Raw genomic sequence first — 25,852 nt, forward strand, 5'->3', positions numbered from 1 at the left:
CAGAAAAATATCTAACTAAACAAATACATAATTTTTTTTATTTTATTTATTCATTTATATTAGAAGGAATTATAAATTATTAATCCACTACATAATAATACGCACTGACTACTCGGTTATTCGTGAATTTTATACTAAATATATTGGTATAAATTACATGTATTTATTTAAATTTATTATATTTAATTTTCTAAATAAGTTGTTGTTTAAGGGACTTCCGCTTAGTCTGCTTTCCTTAGGTATGCAGAAAGTTGAAAGTTTGCTTATGGTTCTGTTTGCCGAGCTGGTTTAAATGCGCACAGCTAAGGGAAGGCTTTTGGGGTTATATCACTGTATATATCATTCTTAGGTTCATTTACTCGCTGTCTAACAGATATCTTTTTAAAACATAAACATGTGCAGCCGTTAAAAAATACTTAGTACTTTGCATTGACATTATTAAACCTCTGCAGCGTTCAACAGGCTGTCTTGGCCTCTTCAAATACCTGATCCTTTGTGATATTCTGCGTACTGAGTGTATTTTTTACATCGTTCCAAAAATGTTCTATTGATCCAAGATCGAATTGTCTTCGAAAAACTTTTTTGCCACAAGAGAAGTGTATACTCGTATATATATATATATTTTCCTATAGTTCCTAGATGAAACATAGGGCCACGAGAAGTGTGCTTCGGGTTATTGTCTTGTTGAAATCTCCAAACCATCGGTAAATTCTCTTCCGCATAATATAGTATTATATTTTGATGTATCTAAGTGTATTTGACCGCATCTATATTATGTTTAACCCACCATTATTGAGGCTCCCCGTGCTTCAAGATTAGTGAGACGAACGATTGCTGCACGTTCTGACCGCCACATGTATTCCTACCTTCTGGACCAACTCTATTTATTTTCATTTCATCGCCGAATAAAATATAACGCCACTGATTTCGAGTCCCGGATATATGCTCTGGAGCAAACTCAATTCGGTGTCCTTCTTGCAATGCTGTTACCAATGGCTTCTTCCCTGCTAGTCGACCCTGAAGTATTGCTTCTGCCAATCGAAGCGCAACTGTTATTTTCGTTATTGGCTTTGCAGGTGCACAAAAATATACCGATGGTTATCAGCAGCACTCTTCCTGCAACCCTGTTTTGACAAACTAACGATCATCCTATCTTCCAATTTGTATTTAGAGTATTGAGAGGATTTTATACGAACTGCGTCACAATAAGCATCCCTTCCAGTGTCTTCGAGCCACAGTGTCTTCGAACTGAAATAAATAAACTCGTAAGCAAACTCCCGCAATAGCTCAGTTATCATTTTCGTCATCCTCGGTTTTTCCAATCTCCCTAAACTAAGCAGGCTATATCATACGCACATTGACTTCCAAATTTTTAAACTTACTTTAACAATTTTAAAATTGCTTCTACTCAAAAAAATAATTGAGTAATTTTTCTTTACTTTTTTTCTTCTCCACTCTCTGTACACCATGGCGCATGGACAACCGTCAACATCACTAAATAACCCAACAATAAACCAATCCACTACGCATACAAACAATCAACAATCGATGTGCAACAATGTGCCTTGAAAACTTTAACAAACTATCCAACTGCTAACTTCGTCCGGAACCGCCCTCACTGCGTTATTCCAACTGTCAACAGATGTCAATCAGAGTGGCGAAATCGACGTTAAAGACTTCGAATTGGCCATTGAGGTGAGTTTTGGTGGGAAAAAGTTTTGCTTGAAATTTTACTTCCTGAAAGTTTTTCTTTCATTTCCACAACACACGAGGTAGCGCACAAAAAATGGCAACGCACAACACTTGAGCGAAATTTATTTGCATGCAAATAATTGCCTGCATATTTGTTGTTGCGCGCAGGAATTTTTTTTAGTTTTGTTTCGACCACTTTTTTGGTTGTCTGTATGTTTTTGTGTTGCACACACATGTATAATCACATATATATGAGTGTAAAATTCTGTCCCGAGGTGTGTGCCCGAAAATGCCAAGTAATTTATGCGTCCGCCCTTGTGTGGAGAATTGTGCGCTCACTCTCGTTTACTTTTTATCTCTCTTATATGTACATTTTATTGTCGCTGCTATTGTTGTTTTACTGTTAGTGACATATTTTTTTTTTCCTTTAATTTTCATTTTGGTTGTGCTTTCACGTTTTGCAATTTTTTCAGCGTGTGTGCCAACTACGTGGCTGGGCAAAGGATACACCCAAGAATAAGGAGATTCATGCGGTGATGTTGGAAATCTGGGAGGGTCTGCGTTCCAAAGCTGACAAGGACAACGATGGACAGGTGAGTGCATAACTAAAGGACAGGCAAAGGCTAAAAAAATTAAAAAAAAAAAAAACAAAAACAAACACTAAATGGTTTTTTTTTCTTGTGTGCAGTGATAAAAATCCACCCATGTGTGGGCTTTTAATTTATTTGGCAATTTGCATATCAATGCTAGGCAATTGAATTAGCGTTACGATATGGGATGATCCTAGATTAACTTAAGCCGTATTTGAGATACCTCTAAAAAAATTATCATTTTTTATATTCCATGGTCATAAGGGATTTGAAATTTTTAGGTTGAATCTGAGCAGCTCCTATATCAAAAACTTAGATTAGGTTATTTTTAGTGTACGTTCGTCGTACGTACGTGTACGTAGAAAGTCGTCTGGTCCCGTAGTACAAGCCTACAGTCAACATGAAAGACTAAGTGATAGAAAACGGTTGCGCAGACAATGAGAAACCTCAGAGTGCTTTTTTGCTAAACAAAAAAATTATTTTTCATTAGGTCCAAGATGGTTTGAAACTGTAGGGCCCCTCCTTATCACTGCAGCTCAAATGACCACTTTTTCTATGCGAAATTAAAAACAGCTACCAAGTTATAATATCTAAACCTAAAAGTGTTGCAATTGCATAAAAAATAAATAAACTTAGTAAAAAAGTGAAATTAATCTATTCAACTAAAAAGAAAAATAACTCTTTCCCGACCAGTGGTGCTTAAATAAACTAATTTAGTTTATTGCTTGCCACTATTTAAGCATTTAAAAAATTAAACTACATAAATCGATTAAAATGTTTCCCTTTGAACGTATTCCCGGAGCCAAATTTCAATTTTGCCACTTTTTTGAAAGTTTATTGCTCGAAAAATGCTACAGATCGCAAAGAAAGTGAAAGTAATGAGGTTTGTCGGAGCTGCTCGTATTACTCTGAACAAAACTCGGTATCAGAAAGAAATTAATTTGCTTTCCAATATTTTTCCGGACTAATGATAGGCGGTGATTTGAATAGCAAATCAGAAAGATCAAAGTTCGCCCACTCACGAACTGGTGTCTGTTTTTCCAGAAACATTTGCCTATAAGTTTTCCACCAAACCTAAGTCCGGGCTTAGATCCAGCCAACTCGATAAAGGAAAAGGGTTTTGTGTGGTCGGCTTTGTGTGAGCGTTACTCTATTCTTTATTGGAATATTCAGGATTCGTGAATAACACTTCATTCGGGAGCTTCGTATATCGCTAAGCAAAATGTGGCAAAATGGGGTTTTACCTTACCATCTACAAGTGAAAAATTGCATGAGAGATCCATCCTACGTGAATGGCGGCTTTTCTGTAAAACTTTAATATCACACCAACCGACCGACAAGCAACCGGCTCTTTCAGGTTTAAAGCCAACAGATTGTCGCTCCATCTTCTAAAACGTGTAGCTTTCAACAGACTCTGCTAATGCTGATTTGCGTTGAAGTAACAACTTAGGTTTGGCAAGTTGGTTCTGGTAGTTGAGGCTAGAATCGTTACTCTAAATTTATTGTAACGATTAAGTGATTGGAAGGTGACAAGGTGAAGTGAAAGCTAGCAGTTACTTAATTTCTTCGTGACCTATGCTTTAAGTAACCACAGGAGGCTTGATATTTGATATATGGATTTTACAGTATTTTTCGGTATTTATTTATAAGCTATGCTTCATATTTTGATGGATTGGATATGAAGACTGAAAATGGTACTAGGGAGGCATAACATATAGATAGCAATAATGTTTCACTCTTTTAGATATGATATCAACAGTTTTTCAATTGGAAATTTCTGCAATACGTAAAGGAACAGATTGTATAACTGATGAAAAGTGCCATGGAATCAAAATCAGAGTCTGTAGTGATAGCCAAGTTCCTCTGAAGGCCGCTCGCACGTCTTAAAATTAGTTCAGGAATGCAAATTGAGTCTAAACTTCGTTGCAAGGTGGAATGAACTTGCGCTTATATGGACACCGAGAAACTTTGGTGCTCAAGGCAGTAAATAAAGTAATGGAGTAAATTTTAGAGCCAAGTATAGAAGGGATAGTCGGGTATATCGAGGCCTGACAGGGTGATAGTACAATTGGTACGACATATGGTTAGCATATTCATCATCGATGATTAACCATGCACATCTTATTTGGAGGATGGAAATAGTTCAGAGCAGTTTCTCTGCCGCTGTTTGACTTTCGCCAGACTCCGATGATACATTTTTGGGTCGGATATACTGAGAATGAACGAGCTTCATTCTCTTTCTCTCGACAAACTGCTAAGATTTTTATAAAATCTGGGAAGATTGTAGAGGAATAATGAATCTCTATCCCACCTGTCTTCCCCTATGCTTTAAATCCAAGCTTAGCCTTAAGTGCAGTAAGCAATATTGTTTGAATGCCTGAAAATTTTCGGCAATCTGCAATTCCATTCCATTCCATTGGAATGCAGATGTCTTTAACACTCGCAGCTGTCATAGATAAAGTTTTTAGTGCAATAATAAGAAAAAATTAAAACGAATGACTTTAGTGATAGACGAGAACAAAGCTAGATATCTTCTGTGATAGTTTTAAATACCAAAAGACTTCCGGGAATGAGATAAGACTCGACTTATATTTTCTATTAATTGCCAATCTTTTTGAGCTTCCCTCTCATTCAAGGGCGTTCATACAAGTTTATGGAATTTTCCAACTTACTTCATGCATTTTTCACTGGGTAGTTAATAACTGTAATTCCAAACGACACTGACACTTTATCTTCGCTCTTCATTTTGGCAGTAAATTTGAATGTGCCAAGGGGTCATTTTGTCTGCAATTCTTTGGCATTGACAGGTACTACTTCAACAGTTTCAGCACCACTTGAGCATAACTTTGGCACATTTCAATACCAAAAAATACATTTGCATACTTATGTAGGTATGTATGTATATGTAGCCAAATAAATTTAGGGTGGACGGCTTGTTTCGACATTTTTGATTATGATGTGTAGATTTTCGTTGCTTGTGCTTTTACCCGCAAAAATTTGAAATTTCAAGAAAATTTGCAAATCAACAAATATTCTTACTTACTACAACAACTGGTTCACCTTGAAACACCCGTAGGATATTTTTATTCGAAGAAGCTAGATTTTCTAAGTTTGTAATATTTTTCCATTTCCATTTTTTTTTTTTTTGTGTTTACATTTCACCCAATCCTATTCGGCTGTTTATTCAAGTTTTTTGGTTCCGCTCCGCTGTGAGTTTGCTTTCGCCACTTCACTGCCAATGTCGCATAAATATCTTCTATGTCACAAACCTAAAACTCAATGCTGCGTGAATTGGACATGCAAACGCGTCCCAACCGAGGCATACACATACACACACCGACACACACAATTATAGTACAAATGCAGATAGAGTTGCGAATGCAAATGCAATTGTTTGAATAGGTATCCATTCTTTTTTTTTTGTTTTTTTTTTTTGGGTCCAGTAAATAATTTGCAAGCTCGCGCTTTCATTTCAATTGAGTGAGCAGCTGGTACGCCCCCGCTTCCAACGCCTCTCAGATCTCTGTACCCTTTGACATACATATATGTTGGTATGTGTTTGAGCATGTACTTATGTAGTGGTAAGCACCCACTGCATCCACTGCGCAAAATGACAAGCAACAATAAATGGTGGCCGTTATGCGCACTGTGATTGTCACGCAGGAATTTATGGCAGCTGTTTGTAGTCCCAAATTCAGCCGATTGAGAAATTCTGCATTGAATAAATTATTTTTTTAGGATTTTTTCAATTTCCGTTATATTGATCGCATTTATTTCATAGGTAATTTCTCTGGCTATATGAAATCTAATTTTTGGTGTTGATGAGAATATAGAGGCTCAGTTGGACAGTTAGTTAGTTCAGATACATATTGAATTAATTAAATGAAACTAGTGAGAGGAAAGTTGGCACCAGTACGCAAGTGGAATAGCTAATTATTATTCCTTTTTGCCTAAATATCATTCTAGACATGAAATACGTGGCTCATACCGTCCCTCCCTTAAAAAATATTCAATTATTCGATTTCTCTCGATTGCGAAGCGAAGTTTTTTTACTGTTATTATTATTATTATTATTCACTAGATATATTAAAAATGCTTAGAAAAGTACCACCCTGGCAACGTTTACCACTCTATCATTACAATATTGGCTGTTAGATCCAGGTGGCACAAAATTATTCATCTAATTTTGTTTTTGAATAACTTTTTTACTACAATACATAAATAAAAAATGATTTTGAGTGATGCAAATCTGTATTTTGACCTTTACGCGCTCCATCTCAGCTGCCTAGTTCACAAGTGGCAAATATGGTTGACGTATTTATGACGCCATTTGCAAAAATTATATGTAAATCTTCGGATAGGCTGATTAATTTTGCGCCATCTAGTGGCTTAGGACCATGACTGATGTACTTTGATATATACCTAACCAAGACTTATATACAAAGCGCTACCAGGAGACACATAACCCGATTATTGACGCGCACAAATTCTGTAATGAGAAGGCTTCCAAATATATAATATATTTTGTTAATATTTTCTGAAGAGATTTTGTTGTTGTTGTAGTAGCATAAACATTCCCCATACAAGTACCGAGAATACTGATGAAGTGACAGTTTTTGGCCGGATATTAATCAGCGTCGTTCCGATAACGTAGAACCGATTATCGTGGGAGTGAAGAGGGTTTGTCAAGAAGTTCGGTTGGCTTAATATTCTAAAATATTTAGAACCTGTGGCCTTGCAGACGCGGCCATTCGTTTAATAGGAGGTGCACCGTGGAGAGTGATCCACATCACGGACATATATAGCTTTGGGCTTCCCTGTAAGGAGGGGTTCGTGGGGCAGGAAAGTGTGGTCAGTGTATTGCCATATAAAAGTAGAAGCCTGGTTCTGAGATATTGAATAGGAAGTTGGAGAAGATAGGTGGACCTTTGGGTTTGAGTTGCTGAAGATTTGTCTTCTGCGGGCGGAGTATATTCGGTAATGGAGGAGGATATGGGTATATTATTTCTTACATTGCACGTGCATGTACTTGGGTTGGTGTGGGTCATGAGATGTCCGTGTGTAGTCTTCATATGCCCAAGACGAAGTCGTCCGAACTTAATATAAGTCTATTTATTAAATGGGTTTTTGGATAGTTTACTTGTTGGTAGGCTAGGTTTGCCAGCCGCATCGCACATAGAGACAGCGATGCCACTTAGACCACGAAATGGGTCCGTTGTGAGCCGCGGGGGCTGGGCTACATTTCCCTCTCCATATTGAACCATCCTGAGCTTTTAACAAAGCGTAAAAGGTTGTTGATACCTAAAGTGTATAGATAATCTATATTCGTTAGGAAGTAGGATTTTAAAAATCGGTTCCTCCTTGTTGGTACCTGTCATTAGTTGAGATCTATTCACGGTGCTGTTTAGTATAGGCATGTTTTTTATATGTCAGTTAAGTTGAAGTTTTCTCTCGTTAGTACTGGTGCTTGATGTGCTTGTTTGGCGGTATAATCGGCGAATTCGATTCCGGTTATGTTGGCGTGTCCCGTCACACAAATTATTTTTATTTTAAGGTGTTTTGCTGTCATAATATTTCTAATGCATATATTTTCTATAGAGTTGATAGCCGAAAGGGAATCACAGCATATTTCGACATTTTTTGGTTTTGCTCTTTATTGTGTTTATAACTTCGAATATGGCTATAATTTCTGCGAAGTATATTGAGCAATAGGGAAGGTTTGAAATTTGTATAACTTCATTTTGTAAGGTTATACCTTCTGCTCAAATATGAACGAGACGTTATCAATAATCATGTGACTTTTTCCTGTTTCCCAAGCTCAAGTTACCGCTCCGTGAAAAACATTTTGAGACAATTGAAGTCATAAAAGAGAATTCGAAGAACACACTCGAGCTTGACTTGTTTACAGTAGCACAGAAAACAAACTATGTGACATATCACGCTGAAATTTGCCATGGAAGCTTATAACAGTCCTACCAAAAAACAAACAATTAATTTTTTTTCCATATGTCATCCGCGGCCCGTTTTATTGATAACGTCTCGTTCATATTTGAGCAGAAGGTACTGTATTTTGTATCATTGTCGACCATAGAGCCATCTGTGTAGCTTTGTTTCATCTTTGTTTGTTACTGAACTGGGTTCGTGTTGTTTTTGTTCAAGTTACTTAGAGTGGTATTTATTTCTTTACTTAGAGTGGTGCTTATTGCTGCCTGTACAATAAGGCAGGCGAGTAATGGGTGATTTACTTTTTAAATAGATTGATTTCTGAACAGATGTTTAATATAATATTTAATAAGACTAGAGCGTGATTTTGAAAAATAAAATTTTATTACAATCATTCCACCAATAGCCAATGCAAAAACAGAACAAAAAAATATAAAAATCAGTATTTGTTTGGCTGAGTTATGTGATCGATTTCCCTGTCAAGTGGGCAAACTTAAATTTTTTATTAAAAATTTTTATAAGAAATTGTTTATTAAGAAACATACATTTTTTTAAATTTATATTAGAAAACTTAAATTTTGTAGGATAAAATTTACTGTTTTTATCAAAAAAATTAAATGTGTTTTAAATAACCTAATTTTTTTTCAATTTTCATTAAAAAACTTAAATTTTTTAGGATAAAATTTGCTTATATTGGAGATTGAATTAGTTTTAAAGGTTTTTTTCGAAGATTTGGGGCTTTATTGTGAAAAAACGGTACAAAATATTTTATTCGAAGTATTGGCCATCGCTAGCTACAACTTTCGCCCATCTTTCGGGCAATTTCCGGATGCCGTTTCTCCAAAATTCTGGCCGCTGCTTGGCTATCCATGACTCAACCCATATTTTGGTAGCCTCGTAGGAGGAGAACCGCTGGTCCGCCAAATCGAACAAATGATAATCGGAGGGAGCTATGTCTGGACTATACGGCGGGTGGGGTAACACTTCCCAGCCAAGCGTTCCAAGGTATTTTTTGACAGGTTGAGCAACATGCGGCCGAGCGTTGTCATGTTGCAAAATAACCTTGTCGTGCCTTTTTACCGTTTCCGGCCGTTTTTCTTTCAATGCCCGGCTTAAACGCATCAATTGCAGTCGGTAACGATCCCCCGTGATTGTTTCGCCCGGTTGGAGCAGCTCAAAATATACGACGCCGACCTGATCCCACCAAATGCAGAGCATGATTTTCTTGCCGTGAATATTCTGCTTGCCCGTCGACGTTGATGCGTGGCCGGGCAAACCCCATGATTTTTTGCGTTTTGGGTTATCGTAGTGGATCCATTTTTCGTCGCCAGTCACCACCCGATGCAAAAAACCCTTCCAATTTTGTCGCTCGATCAGCAATTCGCACGTAAAAATCGCCGTTCGACGTCGCGCAGCTTCAACTCGTACGGGACTCAATGTCCTTGCTTTTGGATCATTCCCATCGCTTTTAGATGCTTGCAAACGGTTGATTTATCAACGCCCAATGATTCAGCAAGCTCTTCTTGGGTTTGGCACGAGTCCTCGTTTACCAATTCCCCCAATTCCGCGTCCTCGAACTTTTTGGGCTGGCCAAGACGCTCCTTGTCTTCGGTGTGAAAATCACCACTTTTGAATCGTCGAAACCAGTACTCACATGTTGAAATCGACGGAGTATGGTCTGGGTAGGCCTCCTGCAGCAATTCACGGGCTTGGGCTGTATTTTTTTTCAAATTGAAGCAGAAAAGCAAAGCTTCCCGCAAATTGCGTTTCGACGGCACGAAAGTTGACATACTCGGAGCACGAAAACACTGCGTTGTTTATACTTCAGCGAAATGACAGATACTGATAAACAAAGCCTAGGAATGAGGCTTTGTCATGAATATATATTCAGTATTGCCAACGCGATAAAGTGATAAATAGCGCCATCTGTGTGTCACCTTTAAAACTAATTCAACCTCCCATATTTTATTAAAAACCTTTAAAAATTTAATAAAAAAAACCTGCAATTATTTATTTATAAACATCAATATAATAAGAAGTAAACTGGAAAAATTTTGAAAAAAATTAACAATAATGAAATTCATTCAATGTTGAAAATTTTAGTATTGAATGTTTTGAAGTTAGAGCTTCTATTAAACATTTTTTTAATTTTTTTTAATTTATAGGATAAAATTTGCTTTTGCGAAGAAAATTTAGATAGAAAAAAAAGTTTGTTAACAAACTTAACATATTATTAAAAAACTTAAATTTTTATTAAAAAAATTGAATTTTTTAATAAATATTTTTATAAAAAATATTTATGTTTCTTAATTATTTTTTTTATTACTGTTAAAAAACTGAAGTTTTAGAAAACTTTTTATAAATAAGTTTTTTTAGAAATAAATTTAATTATTTTATAACAAATGTTTAGTTTTTTTATTGATAACTAAGATTATTCTTAGGACTCCCTGAAAATTTCAATAGCGAGTTTCCCATAACTTTTCGAGAATATTAGACATCTGCCTAAGTACAATACTAATCTAACATGTAGAGATGCTTCGGCCGACTTGCAAATAAACGTAATATACGAGTAGGTATGCCAGCGCTTTGCTAGAGCTGAGAATACCACTTTCAAACTTTAAGGAATTACTAAGCATAGTTCCAGCTATTAGTGGAAATAATAAGAAAACAATCTGAGGGAAGGGCTTTTCTAAAATGGGAAAGAAATAACGATGTTGAACCAAAAAGTTTTGTTTTTAGTCATATTTATGACATCAATTAATTTCTATAAAAAAAATGAATAAAATTGGAAATCAAGCAATTTTAATCATTATTTAAGAAAACCAATTAAATACAAAGGAAGCAACAGATTATAATAAAATAATGGGCATTGATATTTCAATTAGTTTTGAATACTGAGGTTATCTATGTTCAGATGATTCCGTCGTCATAGACTGTTTTAGCCGCCTGAGATATATGGTTTGCACTATCGGTATCTCCCGCAATTCGCTATTTGTGTGTGCTAATAGACTTAAGGTGTGCTTAGTATGATTTTTTTTAAAGAAATTAAAAACAAATATATTGAATCTTCCATTCTGGCATCGAATCTTCTTCATTCAATCACCAAAACTCTAATGACCTACTTTAGTGTGCTTTGGAATATTATTTTTTCAGACGTCTTTTACTTTTCATAGTTCTTTTCTTAAATTTCGCTTTTCATAGCTTCTTATGCTTTTACTTTCGATAATTTCACAAGTATTTTTCTAGTTGTTTTCCTAGTGCAAAGTGTACCACCATTGATTCGCTCAACAATACATTATTGCTTGACATATCCATTAGTTTCCGACATACATATAAATGCTACAAAGAAACAAAAGTATTTAATTTTAAAAAACTTTATATAAAAGTTTTCAACATTGAATGAGTTTCCTTATTATTAAATCTTTTTCTAAATCATTTCAATGTATTATTAAATCTTTTTTCTTTATTAAATCTTTTTCAAAATTGTTTCAATTTATTTTAAAATCTTTCTTTAATTATTAAATCTTTTTTTGAATTGTTTCAATTTATTTTAAAATCTTTCTTTAATTATTAAATCTTTTTCAAAATTGTTTCAATTTATTTTAAAATCTTTCTTTAATTATTAAATATTTTTTTGAATTGTTTCAATTATTAAATCTTTTTCTAAATTGTTTCAATTTATTTTTTTAGATTTATTTCTTTTCTCTTCCTTTTTGCAGTTGGATAATTAAGATTCGTGTGGATTTTTTATTTTTTTTCTCTTTTTTAGTCTTATTAAAGTAAAACCTACAAATAAACCATCGCTCATTTGTAAAGCGATTTTAATGCCCCCAAATTGAAATGTGACTCACCTTAAAAATATTATTTTATGAATTTCAAATTATCGGCAAGTGATGCCAAAATTTATGTAAAGAAGGAGGCGCCATTTCACACTAACTCTGCAAATGGCAGAATAATTGAATATTAATATAAATTTTTCTAAAATTTTTAAGCTGCCTTGGCTTTGTTGGATTACCTATGAGAAAATCTGTAATCTGTAAAAGCTTCGAAGAAGCAGCTGCAGTTGTCACCTTGAATAGAGAAATAAAATAAATCCGTGAATCATGAGTTTTAATATTGCATTTAAGCGTCACTCATAAAAGTGTAGATGTAAGGTGCAGTGGCTAAATTGGAATTTGTTTACTGTAGAGGACAATTTGGTTGTAGATTTGGCTGAGCATTAAAAAACGCCTACCCAGCTGATTTATTTGAAAAGAAATGAAAATACCTTTGAAGTCCAACAACTGGCACACATATGAGTGCATAACTACACACAAGTAAACGTACCTATGTATGTACATTAATTGTACTTGTAAGGGAAATTAAAAATGAGAAAAATTTATGCACAGCCAGCAAAACATGCCACACACTAACAACATTGCACAATTGTACACTCAGAAAATGTTCTGCACTTTTAGTGCTATTAAATATTTTCAATGTTCTTGTTGCTGTTGTCGAGCTGTTTTTGAGTTATGTGGTGGCATTGTTGGCAGTGATTTTCTGTTGGCACAGCACCAACATTTAACAGCAGCATAAAAACATCAAAGTATGGTATGGAAGTTGGTGGTGCTCATGACCAACACTTCTGTACCTGTATATCTACTTACATATATACGGATATATGTGTGCATCTGGGAGTGTACATATGTGTATGTGGCTACAGCAATTTGACTGCTGATGATTATAGTTATTGTGCATAAATCTACAAATTGTTATGTCAACACAACATTTTTCCACCGCTTTTAAACTTTAATCAGCATACATGCAACATGGGCGGGGTGGACAATGTGCTAAGGTGAAGCGGCATGAGGTGAGGTGAGATGATGGTTGCTAGATGGTAAACGTGCAATTGCAATTTAATTCTTTCCGCCATGGCCGAGAATAAACGATGACGTAGTGGGGTGTTGTCGCGGAGGTGATGGTCAAATTATGTGTGGCATGTGTGGCGAAATTTTGTTGCCTGCAAGTGGCAAACAGCTATGCAACAGACAATAGTCGCGAATACGAGTAGCTTGCAACATGCCACAATGGCCTACGAAAACAGCATTTAAACCAATGTCGGTTAGTGGGCAGCCCGTATGCTTGAATGTGTCAGCTGCGCTAGTTGGTTGTGGTGTCTGTACAGGTGAGCATACAGAGCATGGTTTGTAGCAGCGGTGATAGGTGACTGTTCACCACTATTTTGCTCAGTTAGTTACTTGGATGCAGGCCAAAAACATGTCAAAGAGCATGCATTCATGCACGGTGCGCCTGTAAATATACCTCGTACAAATGCACATGCGGTTGTTTGTGTGATCCTACAATGATAGTGTGGCAAAAAAACGAAACTGCCACAAGAGTTCTATTTTCATTACGTTGTCATATTAACTTTTGCTTAGGTTGTTCTTGTTATTGTTGCAGCTACTATCACTACTTAGCCTGGCACCCGTATTTAAGTAAGCAAACATAGTGGGCAACTACCTTGATTGCTATCTTGTATTTTGACTTTCGGGCTAATAAAGACGCTTCTTTCAACATGAGTGCGTAATCCCCGCGCATACCCTGTTGGAAAAACCTTTTACAATGAATTCAGAAATAATAGACATTGATTATGCAGTTCGTGTTCTGCTGAATTTTTTCAATAGGTACACAACAGTATAGACAATAAGAAATAAAGCCTGAAATTCAGAAAAATACCTATCCTGCAGTTTGGTTGGGAGGTTGGTTGAAGTGGTGATTCACTAGGAGTTCACACCCTCGCTGTCAAAAAGTTATACGATTTTTTCTTCACGACTATATCCAGTCTATGCCGGCCCGAGGTTTTCAAAAAGCAATTTGCCAAGGATTAACATCCTCGCACTGCATAGGGCAGGGCATTCTAGGAGGAGGTGGAAGATATTTGGTTACAACTAAGGCAGTTATGTTATAAGGGAAGCCCGTTTTGACTGCCTGCTCTCCTCGTTGCCGTTAGTCAGCAGGCAAATCTTCGTTCCATTGACATATGTTGACGTTTGTTCGTGGTTGTATATGGGCTATAACGTTGGGCTGACTTTGCAGATTGTCTAGTATCTCTATCTACTTATACTTATACAATCCGCGATTCGTATATATTTTAAGATTGCATTCTTGATTGCACCCAGTGGTGTGAATATCGATTCTGGAAGAATGTTACTCATGTCAGATCTCCGTCTTGCCAGTTCGTCCGCTTTTTCGGTTTCCTCAATGTTCCAAAGTCCTAGGACGTAGATTAAGGTAACGTTATGATTTACGCTCAAGACGGTAAGGCTATTTTGCTTTATTCCACCAGTTTAGTTGTGCTTTGCAGCTTGGATATCCGAAAGAATAGCCATATTGCACTAAAACACAGAGAAGTTTGCGATTAGTAGGCTACAAGCAATAAGGGAATCCAATACTTCATCCTGAAAGAGTAGTATTAGGAAGACGTACAGATTTTTCAATTCTCAGTCTATGAGAATATGTATACTTACATATATACCTGCTCCAACACCACAATCCATTTTTGAACTATCTGTGTAGACGTAATATCGAAGTTGTTTAGTAAAAGTCCCTTACCCCATTCCTCTCGAGATTCCTATTGAATGGCACCGTTTGGACAATGTAATCAGTCCTCCCCGAGATGAACTGAATTTTTCGAAATAATAGATTAGTATGACCCTAAGTTTTTGCCTTCCAGACATGCAGTTTAACATGGCGATACAATTTCAACGGATGGAGTGGAAGCTAAGGTGTTTGAATATTAGTTGCGCAAAAGTAGGAGAGGGGACTAACCTGATACTGCCTGCATGCCCTACAAACATTTACTACCATATACATATTTATAAAATTAGCGCTTATAGCCTTTATTGGGTATTTGGCCGAATTCTTTCTCCTATTTGTTGTGAGCATCTTAATGTATTTCCAGAAATGGAGGAACCGACAATTTTATTCCGCTTCCGAACGGCAGATGCTTATTGAAGTTTTTTCTTGGCAAAAATACACTCGGAGGGCTGCCATTACCAGCCGAGGGGTGACCACTATTTAAAAAAACCATTTCTATCATTTGGTGTTTCATGCCTGAAGTTTCAAAACCGGGTACTACCGAATGGTAGTCACGCACCAAACTTACGACTACGACGGCCGCCGCTACTAGTATGGGTACTTAAAATAATAGATTTCTATCAGATAAGTGCTCGATTAAAATCCTCTAAAACTATAGAGAGAAGCATAGTGCAATAGAGAGTTGCAGCTTGGTTAACCTGCAAAGCTCACCCACATAAAACATTGAATGGCACATAGTAGCTGGTGTTTGTTCAGTTGACTTATAGTAAAGTCTTCCTGCTCTCGAGCAGCCAGCAGGTCTCAAGGCACTTGCTTTGTTCAGATACACTATTACGAGGGTGTTCTAGCTCTCTAATCAGCCATACAATTTCTTGCAATGTCATTACATTCTTGCACCCAAATCCGTTTAAAAAAATACCGATGCGACAGATACTGAATTCAGGCATTCCTTGACACATTTCAAGCCCACTGGTCTCGATTTATCCATGACTTTCAGAATGTTGATTTATTACGCCAAAGAAAACAAACTATAATTAATCGTGTCTATAGTTTCTCGTGCCAAAAGTACAAGTATTTGTATACCTTTTTCCTACATTAACAACTCTAACTGATGCTATGTAGTAGTTTACTTTAAGATTTTGCCACTGAGATTTTATTGCGTCTAATTTCATAACAAAATTGGCTTTTTGTTTTCTCATTAAAGATCAACATGCTTTTTCATGCATTTGGTTCCAATCTGGAAACAATTCTTACTTTTGATTTGATTTAAAGCCATCAACTAATTTTCCAGGTGTCGGAAAACATTAAATTCCCATTGTATTTTTGATTTTCGAAAATCAGAGGCTGGCATTGATTGTCAAAAATGTCCCACGGATGACCCAGCAATTAGCCGTGGTCTTTTATTTGTCTTATCCTATCTGACTTATATCAGTTCATACCCATCGTAATTGTTTCTGGTGCAATAACCGAATTTGGTTGACCTTTACGGAATTCGTCCTGTTTCAGATGGCACTTCTGCTCTAAAAGCCGAAGCGTTTTGATTGGTACACTTTGTTCTTTAATAACTTCAAAAAATCATAGAAAATCAACACGCAGAAATGGACACAAATTAATTATATTTTTACAAATTTTCAAATATTTGTAAACAACACAAATTAGTACCACTCGTGCGACAAAATATTCTGAGTGTCATTACTATTAAAAATATCACGCAGGTGCCGCGTTAGCTCAACCCTTAAGCAGCAACCCTCGCATCCCTCCAGCCTCGTGAAAGCAATTTTATTATTTGATTGTTATCTCAATTCTGCTGATCACCACTTCTTATTTGTTGCAGCATTCTTGCAGGGTACTAATATGCAAACATTGTCGTGACATAGAATTTATAGCGTTTTTATGTGCAATATTTTTGTCTTTTTTAATGTCGCGATGCACTTGACAACTTAGTTGACCTCCAGCGAGTCCGCTCTCATTCTTACAGTAGCAAAATGGGCACATACATAAATATTTGTATCCTTGCACTGTGAGCTTTGAGCTTTCGGTTTCATCTAACTCTGCGTACTTCGCCTCTGATTGCTTTTGTTTTATTGCCACTTGCGCATTACTCGCCACACATTTTTCTGTTGTTCATTATTCTGCCCATTTTAACACAGTATACGCGCCCACTTTCTCCTTACGCAAATCGATTTCACTAGAATTAATTGCCAAAATGTAGTGTGTACTGGCACTTTTTCCCCCCTTCCCAACCAGTCACATTTGTAAGTGATGGCCAAAGTTCTAGCAGCGAACTTCCCCTTATTTACACAATAATTACCGGACGCTTACTGTACTTCTGTTCAGTTTTTGTATTTATGAACAAGTTAATGCATAGCACGATTTGTTGTTGCCTAATAAAACTGGTCTGATGCCAAAGTGCCAGTGCAGTTAACATACGCAACTAATTGGTTGGGACTTGTCGTCCAAAGCCATAACCATTTAAGAAAAAATGAAATTTAGCTTCCATTTTCTGGGCACTTAAAGCAGAGATTAAGTATGCCTACGTACAAGCGTGGTTCGTCTTGTGAGAATTTCAGTAAATATCCGCATGTAAGAAAACATGATAATTAGCACCACCAGGATGGAAATGACTTAGGAATCCAAATGTCGCAAGAGGACAGGGCAGTGCGAGAGTAAAGGTAAAATACAAAAAAAAAATGCTTAAGCACGTGAAACTATAGGTTTTGTATACTATTTTATTTGAAAAATCCGTGGGAAAAAGAAAATTACTTACATGTTTTGGGTAAATCTTCTTTTATTTTTCAACATAGTCCCCTTTTATACTTATAACTTCGTCTAACGCTGTTCCAGTTTGTTAATTTTTTCCGAATAATAGGATTTGTTCAAGTCTGATAAATAGAAATTTCCTTCTGCAATCACCGCCTCATTTGAATAACATATTTTTTTCCCGCCAGTCATTGCTTTAAATTGGGAACAAATAGTAACTAAGTCTGGCGAATAGGAGGGATGTGAAACGAGGGAGCCCTATTTCTAATAATTTTGCAACCACAACTGCTGAGGCGTGACTGATTCGATGTCGTAATGGAAAAGGCAAATCACTGCACTTTCTCGATTCAACCAACAGACAAACACAAATAAATATACCGATCTGGCTGAAATTTGGAGAGCGTTCTTCCTAGAGATGCTACTAACTAAACATAACCTCGATACGCGCTAGTAGTTTCATCTCTCTGACTTATATAGCTACATGTTAAAAAAAAAAAATTCTTTACTTTAGATGGAAAAATATTTTTTATATTGTAGTATCCATTGCGTATACTTAATTTCATGATAAGAAAGTTCAACTATTTTTTTTGTAAGAATCACAAAAAAGTAATACTTTTCGCTGTTCGAAAATTTTAAAAGTTAGAAAGGCAAATTTGTATCAAACTATAAATTATACATACAACTGCCGTTCGAATCCACACAGACATCGAGATATGCACGTACCATATTCGTATTCCTCCGTATGGTATATTTATATACATATAAGTATAACAACATCGCGAGAATTATGATAGTAAAAATTACAGGTCATAGCTTAAACTTGCATTTTATTGAACGAGATCTTATAAAAGATATTACAATGTTACTTTAAGACTAATGGAGTGCTTAACATAGCGAACTTTAGAGAGAAAATAGCACAGCTGTTAGAGTAACAGTATGCAACTCTCACACTAATGGACGTCGCACTTTTACTTGTTTTACATTATGACTTAAGAGCGTTACAATTTATAAACCTAAATTAAGTCCCTTTTCTTTCGAAAAAAATATGGAAAAATTATGCTATCGGATCGAATTGCAAATTTGATTTTCGTAGTATACTCGTAATACTATATTAAATAAGTAGAGAACGATCTAGCATCATTTTTTGAAGATGCAACCGAACCGAACAGAACAAAATTTGGCTTAAAAGTTTTCCCATCGAATCAATGTTTTGAGAGAATTGGACTCAAAGTGTCGAAAGAAAGCCTTTTATGTCAGAAATGAGAATATTTAGCTATGGGAAAGAAATTCACTAATGAAAAATTATTCAGTGCAATGAAAAAGCAAAAAAGTGTAGGCACTTATTCCGAGCTAGCGGTACCGCTTATTTGTATATGCTGACTGCTCCATGGCGGAGCTGATGGGTAAATGTTTTTAAACCATTTTGTTACAAGAATTCAAGGTTCATAAAATGTGTCTACTAAAAAAAGGAAAAAACATTTTCGGCCGTTTGCGCTCGAAGCCGAACTGAATTTTTGTGCTTGGAATTCGGTCGATCTCTAATATTATAAGAAGTAGTGTGGAAGGTGAGCTTTAGGGCGACATAGACATAGCGCAGCGAATAAAGATCCAGCGGCTACGTTGGCTGGGTCATGTCGTCCGAATGGATACAAACGCTCCGGCTTTGAAAGTATTCGATGCGGTACCAGCTGGTGGTAGCAGAGGAAGAGGAAGGCCTCCTCTGCGTTGGAAAGATCAGGTGGAGAAGGACTTGGCTTCACTTGGTGTGTCCAACTGGCGCCGGTTAGCACGAGAAAGAAACGACTGGCGCGCTTTGTTAAGCTCGGCCAAAATCGCGTAAGCGGTTATCGCGCCAATTAAGAAGAAGAAGAAGTGTGGAAGGTTAAACACTTTTTGGTAAAAAACTATACAAACCGAAAAAGTACTAAAAAGTAATACAAATAACACTGAAACAAAGTAATAGAAAATAGAACTCAAAAATAGTACCAAAAAGCCTTAAGTTTATCCCCTCTTGAAATCCATGAACGGAATAGATCTTCACTAAATAACAAAATCCTAGTAGGTACTGATGTCCGACAACGACCTTGACTAGGCAGGCGATATATGTCTGCTTACGTATAGCTTTACCGGCATGACCGCAAAAATTCAACGCCTTGCAGAAGTGGAAGCCTACTATGGCCTCAAAATCAATATTTATAAGACCGAAACACTACGAATCAACGCAGCGAATAACAACTGTTTCGCAATATATAACCAGCCGATCGAGAATGTCAACGCCTTCTCCTACCTGGGTAGCATTATTACTACCAATGGCAAAAAAATTAACTTCAATAAAATCAGTACTCCTGCATGGCTGTGATTCGGGAAACACGGCTGCCATTGATATACAAAAACAGCAACTTTTTATCAACAAGTGTTTGCGACGAATATTACGCATTTTCTGTCCGAATAACAAACTATGGGAGATAATGCAACAAAACGCTATTAACGTTGACAGGCGAACAGGCGACGTAACGAAAGTGGTCATCGAAATTCAGTTAAATTATAAATTGCATGCCTGCCGCAAACGGCGATTGATGTTTATGAAAAGTTTTTCGTGCCAGAAAATGTACTCAGGCAATTGCCATTGACCACTCGTAGCTCATGAATGTTGATTACCATTCTCTGTATTGGAAAAGATCAAAATTTGTCAATCAAACGGCGGTTATAGCGATTGGGCTGAAGTTAAGAACGTTATTTTGGACTATTGGAAATGATATGGTTACGGACTATAAGTGCTTTCAACAGGAGGACATGCGTTGTACTATAGTACCATACAGCCAACTAAATAATCAATTTACTGCATTTAAGATTCCTGAAAGGAATTTTTTTACGACAATCTGCGGCCGAATTGCCGCCTGGTTAAATGCCCTTGAATTATTTTTTGTAGCACCATCTCGAAGATAGAGTTTATTTCACTAAGCCAATGAACTTGCAGAATAAAAATGTAGAACCAAAAACGGAATCTGCATGTTTTTCCTATTTAACAGGAGCTGACATTTACGAATTTATTTTCTTGCATTTTTGTTCAATAAAAACGGAATAAGCACCAGCTATCCTTTACAAATATGCCAATTAAGTTATTATAGCTATTATCCAGGGATTTAGCAGATCTATTGTGCCCACTTCATGATTTCGAAGTATTTCCTTAAGCCCAACATTTTTATATTTGTCTTTTTTTATCGAGTTTTATGCCATTTAAGTTATTCACAACAAATATTTTTTCAAGTGTACGGAAAGCATATGGCAAAAGTCCAGTGCACCATCATGGCGATTGCCTTATTGGCCTTATTTGCTATATTGACCTTGTTAGCCCTTTTTTGTATTGCATTGCACATACATAAATACATGAAGCCAAGCCGGCACAAAAGTGAAGTAGTCTTGATTATATTTACGAGAGCATACGAGTGTGTGTATGGTATATATAGTAAATATTAATGTGTGTACAATGTAAAGTTGTGTTGTGGCTTTCAATGCTTCACATTTGTTGTTCCAGTTGTGGCACGGAAAATGGTCTAAATCGCGACCACAACAACAACATGTTTAGTGGAATATTTATTGTGGTGGTCAACCAAAGAATATGGCTACATTAGTGGGGGTGTCAATGCTAACCTATAGCTACATACACATGTATGTGTGTATGTACCAGCATTAGCCACCACCTAAGCGCATAAATTACTTGATGTGCGAGTAGAAGTTTCCGCTGCCAAAAATGTTACAGAAAATACAAAAATTCTAACAACAAAGGAAAATTATTTTATGTCTGCAAATGTAATGTACGGTTATTGCAGTATAACGGATAGGGTATTGCATGTTCGAGTGCAGGTGTGTGAGTGAGCGCTTGTGTTTTAAGAATGCATACATACGCTCGTACATACCTATTGTGGAGCGCTATAAATATATTTAGCACATTCTCATAGTGAATTTTCATGAGATATGCAAAGTTATGCGCTAGTATTTATTTACTATGCGCGAAACATTAATAAATTTTGTTGAAATTACTTTATTGTAACTGGGCGAATGGGGCCGAGGCTCGCTACTTAGAGTTTGATTGAGCGTTTTGTAACAACGCCCACTAGCACACATAAATAATGAATGGTGAAGTAAGAAGTTCTGACTATTTTGCGCTGGATGCCTTTAGTGGGCAATATCTCACACTAAGTACACTGCAACTGATCTTACTTTATAGCGATTTAAGGAGTTGTTTAACAGTTACATATTTGGTGAAACCAGTTGAGTGTTACAGCGCTCCAAATGATGGTGAAAAAACAGAGAATTTGATCAATTTTCCTTACAAATCTCATTCAAAAATCTGGGCAAGCGGTCAAAAACATGTATGCTATTCATCCAATCAATACAGCATCGAACACAAGAGCAAAGTGGTTATTTGAACGATTCCTTTCTAGTACTCGTAATACGATCTTCGAAGATATGGCAGGCAGTAGTAAACCAATCATCAGGAATGTCGATAAATTCGTCTTGGAGTGAACTACGACCACGATTGAATTCACCATACCATCGATAAACACTAGTCCTTAATGGAGCTTCATCGCCAAAAAATTAATTAAGCTCATCCATGCAATGTTCCTGAGTTAATCCACGTCGAAAGTTGTAAAAAATATATTAATCTCACGAAAATGTTCACGATTTAATTCCATTTTTGAACCGAGATGAATCTTATAAGTTACTGTAAACATCACAAATAGCGCTGGTATTTCAAAACGTTCTGAATACGTAAAAGCCAAAAATGTCAAACTTTGCGATACAGCTTTCAGTTGCCAGATTGCAACACCAGGGTTGCCAAGTCCTGCCAAATAAAAGGCACCCCTCGTAATACGATCTTCGAAGATATGGCAGGCTGTAGTAGACCGAGTCGAACAGGCATGTGAGCACTAAAAGTTAAAAATAGCCAGAGAGTCACTCAGAACTACTCACTTCTTCATCATGCTGATTTCAAGGGTAAGGTCGATGTATAAATGCCACACGAATTGACGTAAAGGGAACTTTTGAACCGAATTTAAGTCCGCGATGATTTGCTGAAGTGTAACGAAGTCGACTATATCTTGAAGCGAATGGCAACGGGCGATGGTTCGCTTACGAGAACGATAGCTGAAAGGCATGTATTAATGGCAGATTGAAGCAGACGATCGGCTGGAAGTGGAAATAGGAAAGATGTATATACTAAATATATTCCTCGTGGTTCATAGGAGGGCTGCATTACCCCACAATTACGTTCTAGGCGTGGTAGTAGGTTAATCTTCCACTAATCCAGAATTGACACTGACAAACTCAGCATTTATCCGACATGTGAAGATATTACATATGATAGTAAGCACCTCTTCTCATGTCCACTTAAATCAATGCGGCAAACTCACCCCTCGCTTTGGTGCTAACCTGTTTAAACTGATCACCTGTTTAAACTGATCACAGTGTATCTGTAGATGATCTCGACCGCGGCCTCTGATGGTTTCTTAACTGCCGTAAGCTTCAACAACAACAGCTATTGGAAGGGTGTTAGTAAAGAGAACGCCAGTCTAGACATATCCATTTAATTTTATCAGCGCACCAGGAGCTGCGAGAGCTTGTTCCATTACATCCCCTACATGGTCCAGATCTGACATAAAGCGATTACTGCCTTTACAAGCATTTCAAATATGTATTGTGTAATGGTAGAAAATTTGCCTCAAGAGAGGCTTACGAAATTGAGCCTGTCAACTTTTTTACTAATAATAGCGATAATTTATTCAATAATGGAATTATGAAATTGCTTTTCACTTGAGGAAAAATTATTGAGCAGAATGGTTCATGTTTGATTTCAATCGGATTAATCTAAATATGTTAGTTTCAACATCAAAATAAAGTGAAAAGTCCTCAGAACTTTTTACTTGACCTACTTACTAGAGTAGCTGATTTTTTTTAATTTTATTTTGGAGTTCGAATGTCAAAATGATATGGTTTTTTTAGATTCTGATTGAAATATGAAAAAAGGTTTCTGGAATTCATGAAAACTGTGGAAAGTGCTGAAAATAATTATTTTTGTACTAATAAAGGGTATTTCAAAAGACGTACGTATGTGTTGTTTTAAAATAAAACATCTACAAATTAAGTTTCTTCAGTTTTCACTATTTTTATACAAAATACGGCACTTAACTGAAAAATTACATCTTTTAAATGCCCTCATGAGCACGTGTAAAGTTAAAATCCGCCTACCAGTCGGTCACTGTTTAATTGTTGAGAATGTCGAGATATCCATTTTGAAGGTTGTTCAGCAACAATTTACGCTACAGCAACAATATTCTCAATAGAACATCCAGCTTTTAATCTGTGGGTCTTTTTATATTTGCACCGACCTTTGAATTGTCGACTCATCCGGACGATTTTCACCAAAAAATCACAAATTTTCCGAATATTTGGTTTTTCAGGAGTCAATAAGTTTCAATAATTTTAACGCATTGCTCTATTTTGTAAGTATCTATATACATATATATATATGTATATATATATATATATAATTGGCGCGTACACCCTTTTTGGGTGTTTGGCCGAGCACCTCCTCCTATTTGTGGTGTGCGTCTTGATGTTGTTCCACAAATGGAGGGACCTACAGTTTCAAGCCGATTCCGAACGGCAGATATTTTTGTGAGGAGCTTTTTCATGGCAGAAATACACTCGGAGGTTTGCCATTGCCTACCGAGGGGCGACCGCTATTAGAAAAACGTTTTTCTTAATTTTGGGGTTTCACCGAGATTCGAACCTATGCTCTCTCTGGGAATTCCGAATGGTAGTCACACACCAACCCATTCGGCTACGTCGGCCGTCATATCCGACGACCGTAAGTATCTATCCATGGTTGAAATTGTATATCTGATACTTGAGAAATGTCAAAGAAGACATAAGGCATAACCGCCACTTTTGAAAGACCCTTTACTACCACCTTGCATGAATTCGCCTAAGATCAAATATTTTAAGTATATTAAACATTTTCTTAGCACCAAATATTGTAGTTTTTTTGTTTTTTGATCAAAACAATTTTTTACGACAAATTCTTTATTGTGCATCTATTTACAGGTTTCTGTTGACGAGTGGTGCAACATGTGGGACGTTTACGCCAAGGACCCCAGCAGCGCCATGGACTGGCAGACAAAATATATGAACTTCATGTTTGATCTAGAAGATGCTTCGACTGATGGCAGCATCGATGTAGAGGAGTTCGCTTTAGTCTGCTCCAGCTATGGGTTAGAGAAGTCTGAGTGCGAGAATGCATTTAAGAAAATGGCGCAGGTAAGCTATATTCAAACCATTTTGTGTTTAGTGTTTGTTTTTAATTTTACTCTCTTTGTATCTCTCTCTCTCTTTACATCTCTCTTCAAGGGTAAGTCGGAAGTTTCGCGCGACCAATTCGCTACTTTATGGAAGGAATACTTTGCCTCAGAGGATGTTAACGCGCCAGGAAACTTCATCTTCGGCAAGACCTCATTTTAACGCTCTAAAACTTGCTCAGCTGGTCGATGAGCTCATAGCCAATAACCAGCTATTAATTTCTTCAAAATGTTTTTACGGGCAATAGTTGAAGGTACACAATGGGGCGAAGTAAAAGATTTAATTGGTATTAATTTTTAAGTGTTAATGTTGAGATATGCCCCTGATAACAGAATGATTAAAAAAATGAAGTAAATTAATAAATATTTATTAAAAAACACATAAAAAAATATTGAAAGAACGTATCGTGAATTAATCAAATTTTGGGGTATTCAACACTTTTAGTCAGTCAGTAATGGGAAAAAGCAATATTAAGAGAAAAGTTTGCAAGTTTTGATGCGCTTTAGGGCCCATTTGTGGAGAATTAACCGAAAAGATACTTTAAAAAATCAAAAATCAAAAAAGCGTACAACTTTATTTAAAACAAAAAAATATATATGATTCCTGATCAATGTGCTCAACTATATATATCTACAAATTAAAAAAAAATATACATACATACACACTTAAATATGAGACTATATCGAATGCTGACACATACATGCACACATGTACTATAATCAGGTTTGGTGTAAGGTATTCTCGTATATATGTAGTCAATTCTTCGTTAATAGAGCCTATGTATGTATTTATATATATTGTACATTCCTGACATTGAGTGATCTATCCTGTTACTTTTTTGTATAAATGTAGATAAGCGTTCAAAAAATATTTCTCAGTGGTTAAAGTAGTGGTATAAAAAAATTTTAATTATTAAAGAAAAATTTATTAAT

The 25,852-nt window shown here is 36.3% G+C and overlaps 1 protein-coding gene across 1 annotated transcript in view; it reads left to right on the top strand.

Moving 5' to 3' along the window:
* Positions 1 to 25,576, top strand: part of LOC128854975 (calexcitin-1) — a 65,801-nt gene extending 40,225 nt beyond the window's left edge. Inside the window, exons 3-6 of the mRNA XM_054089506.1 lie at positions 1,643 to 1,695; positions 2,166 to 2,285; positions 24,669 to 24,881; positions 24,972 to 25,576. Of these exons, the coding sequence (XP_053945481.1) occupies positions 1,643 to 1,695; positions 2,166 to 2,285; positions 24,669 to 24,881; positions 24,972 to 25,082 (497 nt within the window). The 3' untranslated portion in view covers positions 25,083 to 25,576. The remainder of the gene's footprint in view (positions 1 to 1,642; positions 1,696 to 2,165; positions 2,286 to 24,668; positions 24,882 to 24,971) is intronic.
* The last annotated feature ends 276 nt before the right edge of the window (positions 25,577 to 25,852 follow it).

Source organism: Anastrepha ludens, chromosome 2 (genome assembly GCF_028408465.1).
Source record: "Anastrepha ludens isolate Willacy chromosome 2, idAnaLude1.1, whole genome shotgun sequence".
Taxonomy (NCBI): Eukaryota; Metazoa; Arthropoda; class Insecta; order Diptera; family Tephritidae; genus Anastrepha; species Anastrepha ludens.